The 12,336-nt window shown below is 48.8% G+C and overlaps 1 protein-coding gene across 2 annotated transcripts in view; it reads left to right on the top strand.

Annotated features, from left to right (window-relative positions):
* The first annotated feature begins 4,584 nt into the window (after positions 1-4,584).
* Positions 4,585-12,336, top strand: part of LOC120958203 (uncharacterized) — a 45,897-nt gene continuing 38,145 nt past the window's right edge. For both annotated transcript variants that reach the window (XM_040380831.2, XM_040380830.2), the window contains exon 1: positions 4,585-6,846. In XM_040380831.2, coding sequence (XP_040236765.2) covers positions 4,785-6,846 — 2,062 coding nt within the window. In that variant the 5' untranslated portion in view covers positions 4,585-4,784. The remainder of the gene's footprint in view (positions 6,847-12,336) is intronic.

Here is a 12,336-nt window from a genome sequence, read left to right as displayed (position 1 = left end):
AAGTGCACATTCTTGTGGGCAGCGGGCAGGCGTTGCATTTGTGGCGCGTTTCAAGCGATACCGGACGGATTTGGGGGTTGTGTGTTTGTGTTTCTTTTTTTTTTTTGCGTGGCGTTTCTTTGCAAAAGCTTTGTGCTTTCGTTGGTTTTCGGCACATTCGTTGGAAAGTATCTGTGTGCTGTTTGCTGTACTTCCAAATTCAATCTTCTCTCCATTCGCCCTGCCGTCGCTTTATCGGACCGTGCATGTTTGCGTTTTGCTGTGCAATGAAACTTTTATTGAATTACGACCTCGGGAGCAGTAAAAGCGTCGGCATGCATTTAAATCCGTCCGCTGCACAAATGCGCAACGGAGATGGATTGGAGGGCAGAAGATTGTGACCGAAAAGCTGCACAGCAAAAGGTAGGGTTTCATGTAATGCTATTCGAATCGTATAAGATTTCCTTGTTTGATTGTGAAGTAAAAAAAAAGTCATGTTCTCTGAAAAAAATAAGTTAAAGTGATTTTTAAACTTTCTGCATTTCTTAGATGTTGGTAAAAAACGTTACAGATAACATTATTATTATACTAAAAAAATATTTTAATTTAATAAAGCAATTAAAAGATGGGAAAAATATAACACATATAATAGTAACTTTAAAAAAACATTAAAGAGAAACACAAATATCAAACAAACAAATATAACAACTTTAATAATAACTTGATTGAATTGAAAAGAAAAATGAAAAAAAAACTCTTGAATAAAAACAAAACATTTAACCAAATACTTTCTTTTCAGAACCTCTGCACAAAGATCAAACATCAAGCTTGCAACGAAGAGCACTCCGCACACCATAAAGCAACATACACAGCCACACTCTGTGTTTACGACCCTGTGCCAGTGCCGGTAGGAAACAAAGAGCTGGAAAATTTGGTCCCCCATTTTTGGAGGTCCTCTCCGCCCCAATCCGATCGGGAAGCAAGGATCGAACGAGCAAAACGCGCGACCCGCAATGCCAATGACCTGACCCGGTCCACGGACGCCAAAAACCGCCGGCGCAACAACCTTCCCGGCTCGAATTATGCAGTTCTGGTTCGACTGGTGGCTGGCACCACGGGCCACGAAACAACCACTGACCCACCCTTTCGGAGGAAGCAGACACTTGTGCTTCCGAAAATAAAAAGCAAACAGCGCAAACAAAACAAACTCATGACGAAAAACGAAACGAATCCGTGACCGGGTTTGGGGACGAGCCGCAGATCGTGAGCACAATTCGACCCACCCCGGGTTTAGTACGATCGATGGTCGATGGTTTGTTTCGTATGGTGCATACGGGAAATTGAAAACCCAAACCAAACCGAACCCAGCCCAATCCACCGGCGGTACCGTGGGGCACAGTCACGGTCGGCGGCGGAGGCAATGTTCGCAAAACATTGTTGCACTGTTGACCCGCGGCTGTCGCATGCCGTAATCAATGACATCCGGGCGAGATTTGTGCGCTGCGAGGCATCAGACGACGCTGCTGAGGATGAAATTGGAAGAGTACACACAGCACGGCAAGAGCTCAAATTCCTCTGCTCTGCCTTCGGCGGGCAAGGAACTGCAACCTCGGCCCAGCGGGAACGAGCGATTTAAGCTGCACCTAACCTAATGCAGGGTTGTTTGTGTGTGTGTGTGTGTGGATTTGTGTGAAGCCCTAAGGTCTGACAGCTTCCCGGAGGACATGGTGCATCCAATGCCAAATGGGAAAGAAATGTTTGTATGTCAACCGATCGTAGATTATTCAATCATTGGTCGCGGTCGTGATCGCTGTGTTCTTGATAATGAATCTGCCGCCGCGTCGAGTCGTGTGCGAGTGTGTGTGTGTGTGTGTGTGTGGAACACCAGAACTTTTTCCTTTCCGGCGCTGACCAGCACGAAGAACCAAACAAAAACACCTCAGACGCGCGGCAGACATTATGAGCTTTCGTGCCGCTTCATTTCCCCAGGCCTTTGGGCATCGTGCATCGTGCGGGGGATGAAAGGCGGCTTGGGGAAGAGAAAGCGACGCGAACCTCACCGAAGGAAATCATGTCCGTCATGCATGCTAACAAGACACGCCAACGTAGACGGGACCCCGAAGCAATCAAGCGCCCAAGATCGACGAGCGATGACGACCACGACGACGACGACGATGATGATGATGATGCAGATCGGTTCTAAACCAAAAACGAACGGGAACTCGCCCCAAGGTTCGTCGCCTGATGCCGTTCGCTCGCCCAAACCGCCGCGCAGAAGTGAAAACGGGAATGGCTACTTTCGTTTCGAGCTCGTTTTGTAGCACGCCCCGGGACATTGCCTTCTGAAGAAGGACGCTGCACAGCCAGCAACGGCAACCAACGGGGTTTGTCTATGTCTTCACCAGACCGGGGCCCGCAGTGGTAGAATATCTGCCACCGGAAAGTGTTAGAACTAATGGCGTACGATAGCGCGCAATTGCGTCACTATCGCTGTGCGCTACGTCCCACAGGAACGTTCTGCAGCCGGGCGAGAAATTGCTGCTGAAGCTGCTGCTGCTGCTGATGATAGAGCCTAACCGGAAAGGAAACGGAAAGTGGTCACCGGCAACGCTATCGCCGTTTCGCACACGCAAAGTTGGTCCGGTTTCCCGTGCCGTCTCCGGGTGTTCTGGGCGGGGGCAGAAATTCTCTAGCAATGTGTAGATACGCACACCAACCCTCCTGGTACCGTTAGGTTGGAGTTTTGTGGAAGGGAAGCGTGTTGTGGACGCTCCCGGTTGTCCCCGCCGGGAACAGGTGTCGGCGAACCTGCAGTTGAGGCGTTGATGGAATTTTAGAAACTTGGTTCGTGTTGGGAAAGAACGGGTTCGTAATCAGCCCGGGCTTCGCAGCAGTTGAAAACAAAAAGGTGAATGAAATGGCACCGGTTAGTAGGCATCCGTTCTAGACATCCTGGGAGAAACCAACGCAGCCCTGTGCTTACAACAGTACTTCTGGTACACCACTGGTCGGTTACTCAACACACTGCGTGTACGCTGTAAGGTTGGAGCTGTCGGAGAGGGATGTTTTATATTGACCACAGACGTAACGCTATTACGTTTAAAGGGTTACCCATCAAGAACTGACCACAGACCACGCGCAAGGTGGAGAGTGAAAGCGTGTGGATGATGGTGGTGGTTGATGGTTTCGAAGCTAGCGATTTTGCATTCGAAACTGCACGCACAACGCGGTTTGTGCGAGCACGTTCTGCTCTGCGATTTAAAGCGACTCTCTTACTTCCCCGTTGATTGTTAGCGGTACTCTTTCTCACGCGAGAGGAACGAGATATTTAAACTCGAACGGTGAGATCCTAATGCACTTGAACTTGTTGCGATCTGCGCAAGTAATGAGCGGGTTTGAATTGCATCTTAACAGAGCATGATCTCGCTGTGCAGAATCTAATTATTTTATAAACAAAATTTGGTGAGAAATTATTGACGATCTGAGAACTTATTGGCATATTGCTTAAACTAAGCATTCAAAAATTTTCTCTTCCAATGTCATTAGGAAGATAGATATATAAAGATATTATTCAACGACTTTACTGTTCAAAGGAAAAAAATATCTATTACACTATCAAAATGGTATGCGAGTTCTATGTCCAGAGGAAGAAAGTATGGATTTTAATGTAATATTAAAAGCATATGTGCTCAATTAAAGACATTAGAAAAGGTGTATTAAATTCAAATCTCGTATTCACTCTGGCACTATTACATATGAGATTTCGTAGTAAAATATGAAACAAACACAAGTGATCACAACCATCATATTTTGTCACTGTTCTAAATAGTTTTGACTCATATGCATATTCCTATACATCACGACAAGCTGAGTCCACACTTCATTAGTGATATTTTTTATCACCTGAGGCGTTAAGCATTGCGTTCAATACAAGGTTTTCAATCTTTGATCATTTCTTTGAATATCTCGATCAAAGTCGTGGCTTAACTTTGCTTTAAAATTTCAGATTAGTGGCTGTACTATGCCCCAAAACCACTACACAGCACTGTCTGATAGATAAAATGAAGCTACGATTAGACGCGTATTTGGTCTCTGGTGACATCTCGAGGGGATATAATCATTTGATTGGATGTTTGGAATTAGATTTTTTAGCGCAGGGCATTAATAATGTCACATTAAAATTTCCCCCTAAGATATCCGCACGTATCTCTCAAAAGATCTTAGTTGTATTGTTGATCTAAATATTGGAATTGGAGAACCTTAGTTTCAGTGTGGTAGACACATTTTCATAGTAATGATTCAATCCAGAACATCATCTTCCTAAGCAATCTGTCCGGAAAATAAATCAAACATCCAACAATTTTATATCCTAAGCCCGAATCATAGTGCAACCAGCTCTCAAACACAGAGTAAGAGCTCCATTTGAGAGTGAGCTCCCCCAAAGAGCTACTCAAGAAGGCAAGAAGCCCACAAGCGCTCGATGATAAATTCTCCCCCAACATAAAAGACTCTCACCATGGAGCCTTCTTTACCTCTCTCTCTCTCTTTCTCTCTCACACACTCTCTACCTGTGAGCGAAACCCTTTCCTGAGTGAGCAGAAACCAGCAGCCCAGTACGCATCGAGCCCGCAGCCCCAAACAACGCACGTCGCTCGCGAACAGCTCACCATTTCGTTGCTGCCGCTCGGACGGAACAGTTGTGCGCGGGATCGGTTGTTTTTTCGTTTTTTTTTTCTCTGGTTGGCGCGTGTTGAGCCACGGTTGAGCAGCCCATGGACCGCTGAGCCAGCACTTCACAGTTCGGTATGGCTCGTCGACCGAAACGGTCGGCGCTCGTGTTAGCGATCGCGCTGGTGGCGTTCTGCCAGTTGGTGCACTATCGGTGTGTGGTGGCTACGGGTGGTGTGGCGGGTGCTGGTGTTGTCCCGCAGGCAGTGAGCAGTAGCAGTGGTGAAGAAGCGGATGCGGCCGCCGATCTCGATGCGGCGGAAAGCAACCACCGGGCGTTGCTGAATCTGCCCAAGTTCGGCGACCGGTTGGCACCGCGCAACCGCCCGCAGGTGGAAGACATCGGGCCGGTCGGTGCGTCGGAGCGGCCGAGTGTTAGTGGCAGGCAGGCCCGCGGGCCAACAGTGTACGCGGGTGGGCGGGTGCCGAGCGGGGGGTCGGGTTCGCCACCGGCCCACCATCCACCCGGTGTCCCGTCCGACAATGACATCAAGCGCAGTGACGTGATGATGATGGTGGTTAGCTCGCGCAGTGTGAAGGGTGCGGGTGTGCGGGCCGGCTCGCAGGACCTCACCGAGGAGGACGAAGAGGAGGAGGGCGAGGAGGATGAGGGCGAGGAAGAGATCGAGGCGGAGGAAGTGCCGAAGGGTGGTGACGATTCCGGTGGTGACTATTTCGCGATCGATGCCGCACACAAGCCGGAGTCGCTCGGTCGTTCCTCCGGCACGGATCAGCTCGCGCAGAATCGATTAGAACCGACCGGTGACGTGGCGGCGGTAGTGAGTGGGGGTGATGCGGTAGTGCAGCAGCACCCGGAGAGTGCGGGTAGAAGTGCGTCGGCCGGTATCAACATTGCCGGCATCAGCAATGCGTCCTCCGCCCAGGCGCATCGGCTCGAGATGTCGACCGAGTTCTTCGTAGTGCCATCGACAGCGTCGTCCGCGGCGTCCCGCTCCACGACGGTGCGGCCCGGCGGGGTCATACTGGCCGCCCGTCATCCGGCCGCTGCCACCAGCAGCAGCAGCAGCAGCAGCAGTACAACGCGCCAGAGCGTGACCCCGCCGACGGTCGTGTCGACGACCGGGTACGCGGGCGGGCTGCGCAAAGAGCCGTGGGTAGTGCCGGTGCTGGTGCTCGCCTCGCTGTCGATGCTGATGATGGCCGCGTTCGAGGTGTTCGTGCTGTGCAAGGCCTGGCGGACGTCGCCGAGCCGGAGGCACCTCTTCCTCGGCCAGATGCTGCTGCTCGGGCTGTTCGCCTGCTCCGGGCTGGCGGCCGTGCTGACCGTCAACCCGACCGTGCTGTCCTGCGCTACGATGCGCTTCGGGGCCGGCGTTGCGTTCGCGCTCGTCTTCGCGTCGCTGCTCGTGAAGTGTGTGTTTCTGATCAGCCTGAACGGGGGCGTGTACCTGCCGGCACCGTACCAGGGGCTGCTGCTGCTGTTCGCCGTGCTGATACAGGTGGCGGTCGGCGGCCAGTGGCTGCTCACGTCCCCGCCCGGTGTGGATAATGTGCCGGTGGGTGCGGGCGTGGGTGGTGCTAGCAGTACGGCCGTGTCCAGCCGCTACCATCTGCTGCTGACGGCGGGCGATCTGGCCGCCACGGCCACGCCGACCATACCGCTCTGCCACACGCCGTTCGCCGAGCTGCTGCTCTCGCTGATCTACATCGTGTTTCTGATCGTGTTCGTCGCCATACTGGCGATCAAGTCGCGCGGCATACGGGACAACTACCGGGAGGCGACGTACATTGGGCTGGCGATCGGGGGCATCATACCAATCTGGCTCGGGTGGACACTGTGCGGGTTGGCGGTGGCCGATCGGCACCGGGACGCTTGCCTCGCGTTCGGCCTGGTGGCGACCTCGTCCACCGTGTTTCTGGTGATGTTTATGCCCAAGGGGCGCCAGCTGGCCGCGATGGGGAAGGAGGGGCTGTACGTGGAAGATCGGGAGGAGCGGTTCAGCTCGCTGAGCCGGGCCGGGTCGGGCTATTCGCCCTCCTTCTTCCACTTCAAGCCGATCAAGTACGGGGTGATGGGACCGTCGCCGACGCTGCAGACGGCCAGCGGGAATCTGGTCGGTACCACGGCCGCCACCACCACTACCAAGCATCATCAGGCTGTTGCAACATTAGGCGGAGGTAAGTTCTGCTGAGATTTTGTCCCTCCAATAAGTCCCAAACCGTTCCCATGACAGCTTCCGTGATGTGTGCGTGCTTTTTTATAGTGTTCCTACGTGTGTGATTTTTTGTTTGCTTGTTTGAGTGTGTCCATTAGGAGTGAAGTTTTCCTTTCAATCTCACTGTTGTATAGCTCAAAGGAAAAAAAAATCAGTAGAAAAACTCAATTAATATACCTTCTTCCAGAGAAAGTGAATTTGGTCCTTCGAACCGGATTAAATGGCCACCAAACAATGTGTTTTGATGTTTTGTGTGGAATTTGCCTGCTTTACACATGTTAATTATTGAACAATTCTTATCAATTAAACTACACATAGTTTGCATAACTCTTGCCACACACACATACATACATACACAGACACACACACACACACACACACACACACACACACACACACACACACACACACACACACAGACATACAAAGACACTCACAGCTGTCACAGCTTGACATTTCACTCTCTACCCGCGGTTTATTGTGTGATCGTGATCTCAGCCCATTAGTTCGCACTTGATTGTTTTTCTTCTCTTGCTACTTGGAAACATGCTGCCATGTATGTATTTTTTATTTACGTATGCTGAACTTTCCTGTCTCACCTGCATTGCCTGCGATCGTACATAATTTCCTCTCCTCTGGGATTGGGGGAAATATGCAATCAACCTTATGAACAAATCAGCATCATTAGCGTGGGACGCTGGGTCTTACGTTCACGCCCAACCGCTCGCACCAGCCGGCAAAGGGAACCGGGCCGGGAAAGTAAGAGCCGTCGTCATTCAAGCGTCGCCTATCTGGCTCTGGATCGGATCGCGAGGGTAGAAAGTGCATCCGCATTACGGGAAGGCAGCTAATTTCTCCAACCGTGTGACTTAATTAAGACGGGTCAGACGGGGGACGATGAAAGCAAAGGTCATGCTGCAATGCTGTACTAAGAGCGTGTAGGAATGTTTTTTATTATTTTTGTTAAATTAATTTGCATTTATTTCTCTTTAAGAACACACTGAACGAACGCTTTAATTGAATCCCTAATGTACGGCCAGTAGCCTTGAAATATTCATCACCGAATAATTGGTCGCTGAATGCATCCCGCTGGCTTTGGCTCATTATTTACCGCCACCAAAAAAAAAAGAAGAACAAATCTTCAACAACCCAAACCACCGCTTCGGGAGGGAACACACCGAAATTGAGATGTGCCCCAGGTCCCAACAATTGCCGTTTGTCTTTTCATTATAAATCAAATTTAGTTTCATATTCCATCCACCATCGGGCTCATCGGGCTGAACCATTAACGGCTCTCTCTCTCTCTCTCTCGCAGCGAGGCAGGTAGGCGGGATGAAAAATCCTTGAAAGCTTCCAAACAATCTTCAAACCGCCTTTTAATCCTTCTCGTTTGCCCGACCGTTTTGAGAACCTCTTTTTCTCCTAACACAATGGGGCCAAAAACTAAAGCAAAAGGGAAGCTCCTGCGCCGCAGAAAGGATAAAGGCAGAAAATTGCAATTAAAAGGTTTTTCGGGTCCGGTCCTTTTGACTCTTTCGCGGCGGGAAAAGATTTTCGATCACTGCGAATGACGACTGCAAGGTCAGCAAGAAGATTCGTGCGATTTTAGCGCGGTTTGCTTCATTTTATTGGCAGGCTGTGCCTTGAAAATAAGGCGAACGAGGGTTCCTCAAGGAAAGAAACGCACTAAAAAAGGTTCTTCCCGGATTCTTTCTAAAGTTCTAACCTCCGCGAAGGAACCTAACTCTGCCAGACCGAGGGAACCAAAACGGGGGTATGGTTAAAACACTTTTACGAATGATAAAAGTGAACACCTCCTCCTCCGATACAGAAGGACTGCGCGAGGTATCATGCATGGAGGGAGTCGGGAACTGCCGAAGATATGAGATACGTCCGCGCGCGCGATCTTTCGCGATCGTGACCCTTTCCGCGCCACCATTTCAGCCACGCTCTCTGCTTCCAGCTCGGATTTTGTTATGTAGGGAAAAAAGGAAGACAACAGGCGCAAAACAACAAACCCCAAAGCATACCCTAAGCTCCACTAATGGAGCAAGGTAGCAAGTTGCGTTCGCGATGGGAGGGCCCGTACACTTTCCCATTCTCCGCCGCCGTCGCTCTGGCGAACCGGCGCGTTTCGCTGAATGAGTTAACAAATTTTTCAAATAACATAAAACTGGAAACACAATCCGGGATGCGTCCCAGACGGTGGTTGCAGGCGAAAATAAAAAAAAAATAAAAGGTAAAAAATAAACGCAAACCCCACGATAAGGATGCGAATGAGCTGGGGAGTTGGCGGAGTTGGTGAGCGAACCATTAAAGAATGAAGCACGGCGCAGGATCTTTCCGCGCGGGCCGCACCAAGATGATCCTCAGAGCGTGATCGCAGTAAAGTGGCAACGATGGGAGGATCCATCGAAGCTGATCATTACTTTTCGGACAGAGTTGGACAGGGTTCGGCTTCGCAGGGGCTGCGGGGCGAGAGATGGTCGTAATTTTAATGGTGGAAGATTATCAATTTTTCGTGCACGTAGAACGAGCAATGGTTTGAATTATGACGTTAGAATGTGGCGGGGCTTTTTTTGCTGCTGTTGCTGCTATCGTTTTGCAGCTTGTTTTTGTGAAGCTGATTTTACATTGTATTTGGAGTCGGTGAATCGGTTTGCAGAATTGTGAAGTTGCTTTTTTGTGGAACCTTCACAACAAGAAGTGAAATCAATTCAAACTCCCCTACCTCGCAATGGAATAATGTACCGAAAATCAGCGCTGTGCCATATTCAAACCCCTGCTTGTTTTGTAATCCACTCACAATTTGTGCGGCTTCATGCAGATTTGGGGACTGAACGCATCAATGCTTATTCATAAATGTTTCTCGAGGTCTAGCTCTGGTTTTAGTGTAGGGGGTTTCTTACTTCATGCCGCAATTTTCCGGCCTTCAAATGCCCTCAAAAAGCTGCCAACGCATGCGCCAAGTTGCTAGCAGGCTCCATCTATTTCTTCTGTCCCTAAATATTGAGGTTTTTCGTAGCGCGATCGAATTAAACGCTTTCTTTCGCCTTTCCGACGAATGCTGTTACGCGAACAGGGCCAAGAAGGAGGGGACGGCTTTTTTTCTTGCCCTTCCTCACTGCGCCGGGGGAAATGTGATCTCGTACGCTGAGGGTGAAACTGGGGGAAATTAGATCACAGTTAAATCAGCTGATCACCGGAACGCTTCGAAAGCACCGAACGGGGGGACCGATTGTGTCTCGCTTGCCATCAACACCTAAACTATGCTTGATGGTCGGTGGAAAGAAAGCAAATTCCACCTTCCAATCGCGCAGTGATCGTGATGGGTGCGGCGGAAGAGGGTTGGAAAAGGTTGGTAATCAAAATTAAATTAAGTAAAAATTTCTCTCGCTCTCGCGGCAGTCGCGTTTTCTCGTGCGTGCGTAGCGTTATTTGGCGAGATGCAGATGCGCCTTGATACGTTGCAGTGAATGGGGTCGAGAAGAAGAAAGGAACCCAAAAAAAATAACATAAAAACACATAAGTAAATGACAAGCAAGTTACGCGATCGGAGGTACTGCGTAACCTCGAAACTATTTCGCTGGCGGATGCTTCCCCCAAAACAAAAGCGCCGTTAATCGAATTATCGTCGAGTGTGCGAATTGTGTGTGCGTGCGTTTGCTGCAACATACACATGCCGTGGAAATTCATAATTCATAAACGCCTTTTTTTGTTGGTCAATCGGTAAAAACTTGGGCGGAACATTATGTATATTTTGAGGTCACACGGTTGCGAGAGGGTCAATGGACCTTTTTTTGCCAATTAGATGAGGAGTTCATAGTGCGATTGCGATTTGGTCAAGAGTTGCAAATTCAAGCTATAATCCTGGTCACGTCATCAACCTTTGTATTGATATGAGAAAGTTGTTGAAAAAGTTTAATCAATCAAATCAAAGTGAATTTACTTAACATAATTCCGAGACCCTTATGATAGAATTTTTCTAAATTAATTTTATAATCCTGGTCATGGCACCAACAGTTTATAATTTTTTAAGTTTAAATGCATGATTGAAATTCACTAGACATTTTTTATTCAGTCCTTTTACAAAAAAAAAACTCTCCAAATTTTATTTATGTTGTACATTTTTCTCACCCAAAAGACAAAATGAGACAAACATGGGACCAAAATTCGACTGTACCTTTTAACCGTTCCTAGATTATTTTTGTGTTCTTAATCGAAAAAATACCTTCAATCAACCAATTATAAATTCATCTCCCACCTTCCGCAGAACAGCCGGGGGGTAAAAAAGGGTTCCTCTGCCGGACAATTAGCTAGACAAACACCGTGAGCAGAATACCCACCGGTTAAGCTATTAGCCTAATCATAGGGTACAGGTGGGGGAAATAGGGATTTTTTGTCTACTCTCCCCCAACATCATGATTATTTTCCAGCAGAAGGTAGAAACCTTCGAACCCCTTCTCAATTTCTGCTCAGAGCTTTTTCCTTTTCAAAAAACAAAAAACAACACCCAAAACCACCCATTAACAGTCGTCCCGTCGATCGGGACACCGTGTGAAGTGGTAGCGCTTCTTGTGAGTGGGACAGCATAGCACAGCACAGCAAAAACCATGGTTACCACGTCTCCCAACCGAATCGAATGGAATTCTGCCAAGAACGGATCATCAGAAAAAAAAAGTATGCGCGCGTATCCGTATAATTAAATTTGGGAAAATATTGCCAACAAACGTGGCCAAATTGTTGGCCAGCGTCGCAGTTGCAAGTGCGATCGTACGCCAATCAAACCTGCTCCAACATAAGCCCCAAGGGAATGGTCACATTTGGTCGACTTAGCGTGGCAATCTGGTGGGACGTCACCGATTGGGAATCTCGAAATTGGAATGTTGCACTTTGCATCTTTGCAAATCGATCCGTGGCAAGGGATGCAATCGGCTCACACACAAAATAAAAGCAACCAAAGGCTGGCAATTGTATCATCGTAATTAATGGTGCCTAATGTGCACTCATTACAATAATTGATATCGGGGCAATTTTGGGTTGATTTTATTGTGCCCGTGGTACAGTGCGTGTTGAACAATTTCTCCAGTTTTAATGTTATTTTGCAATCTTTGCTCCGTTCACATTTATGATCTTCGAGCATAATTCTTCACACACAAAATCACCACCGAGCGTACTCAAAAGTGACCTCTTGTGGATCTTAAAATGCTTCGCAAAACCACCACATCGATGGTACGGTGTTCAAGTTCATTGCCCCCTCTCGGTGATGCGTGTGCGTAGATAGGTGTTAAACGGGTCGATGATGGGATTGGGCTGATAAATAGACGCAGGCAAACCCGCTGCCTTGGGTTCGTGACCGGACTAACCTAGTACCCGCTTCCGGCCATCGAAATCTTGTTTGCCTTTCCCTATCTTTATCCCCATGGTTTGACACACGATTGATTGCTGCGCG

Source organism: Anopheles coluzzii, chromosome 3 (genome assembly GCF_943734685.1).
Source record: "Anopheles coluzzii chromosome 3, AcolN3, whole genome shotgun sequence".
In the NCBI taxonomy this organism is placed as follows: domain Eukaryota; kingdom Metazoa; phylum Arthropoda; class Insecta; order Diptera; family Culicidae; genus Anopheles; species Anopheles coluzzii.
This window is presented reverse-complemented; position numbering and strand designations above follow the sequence as displayed.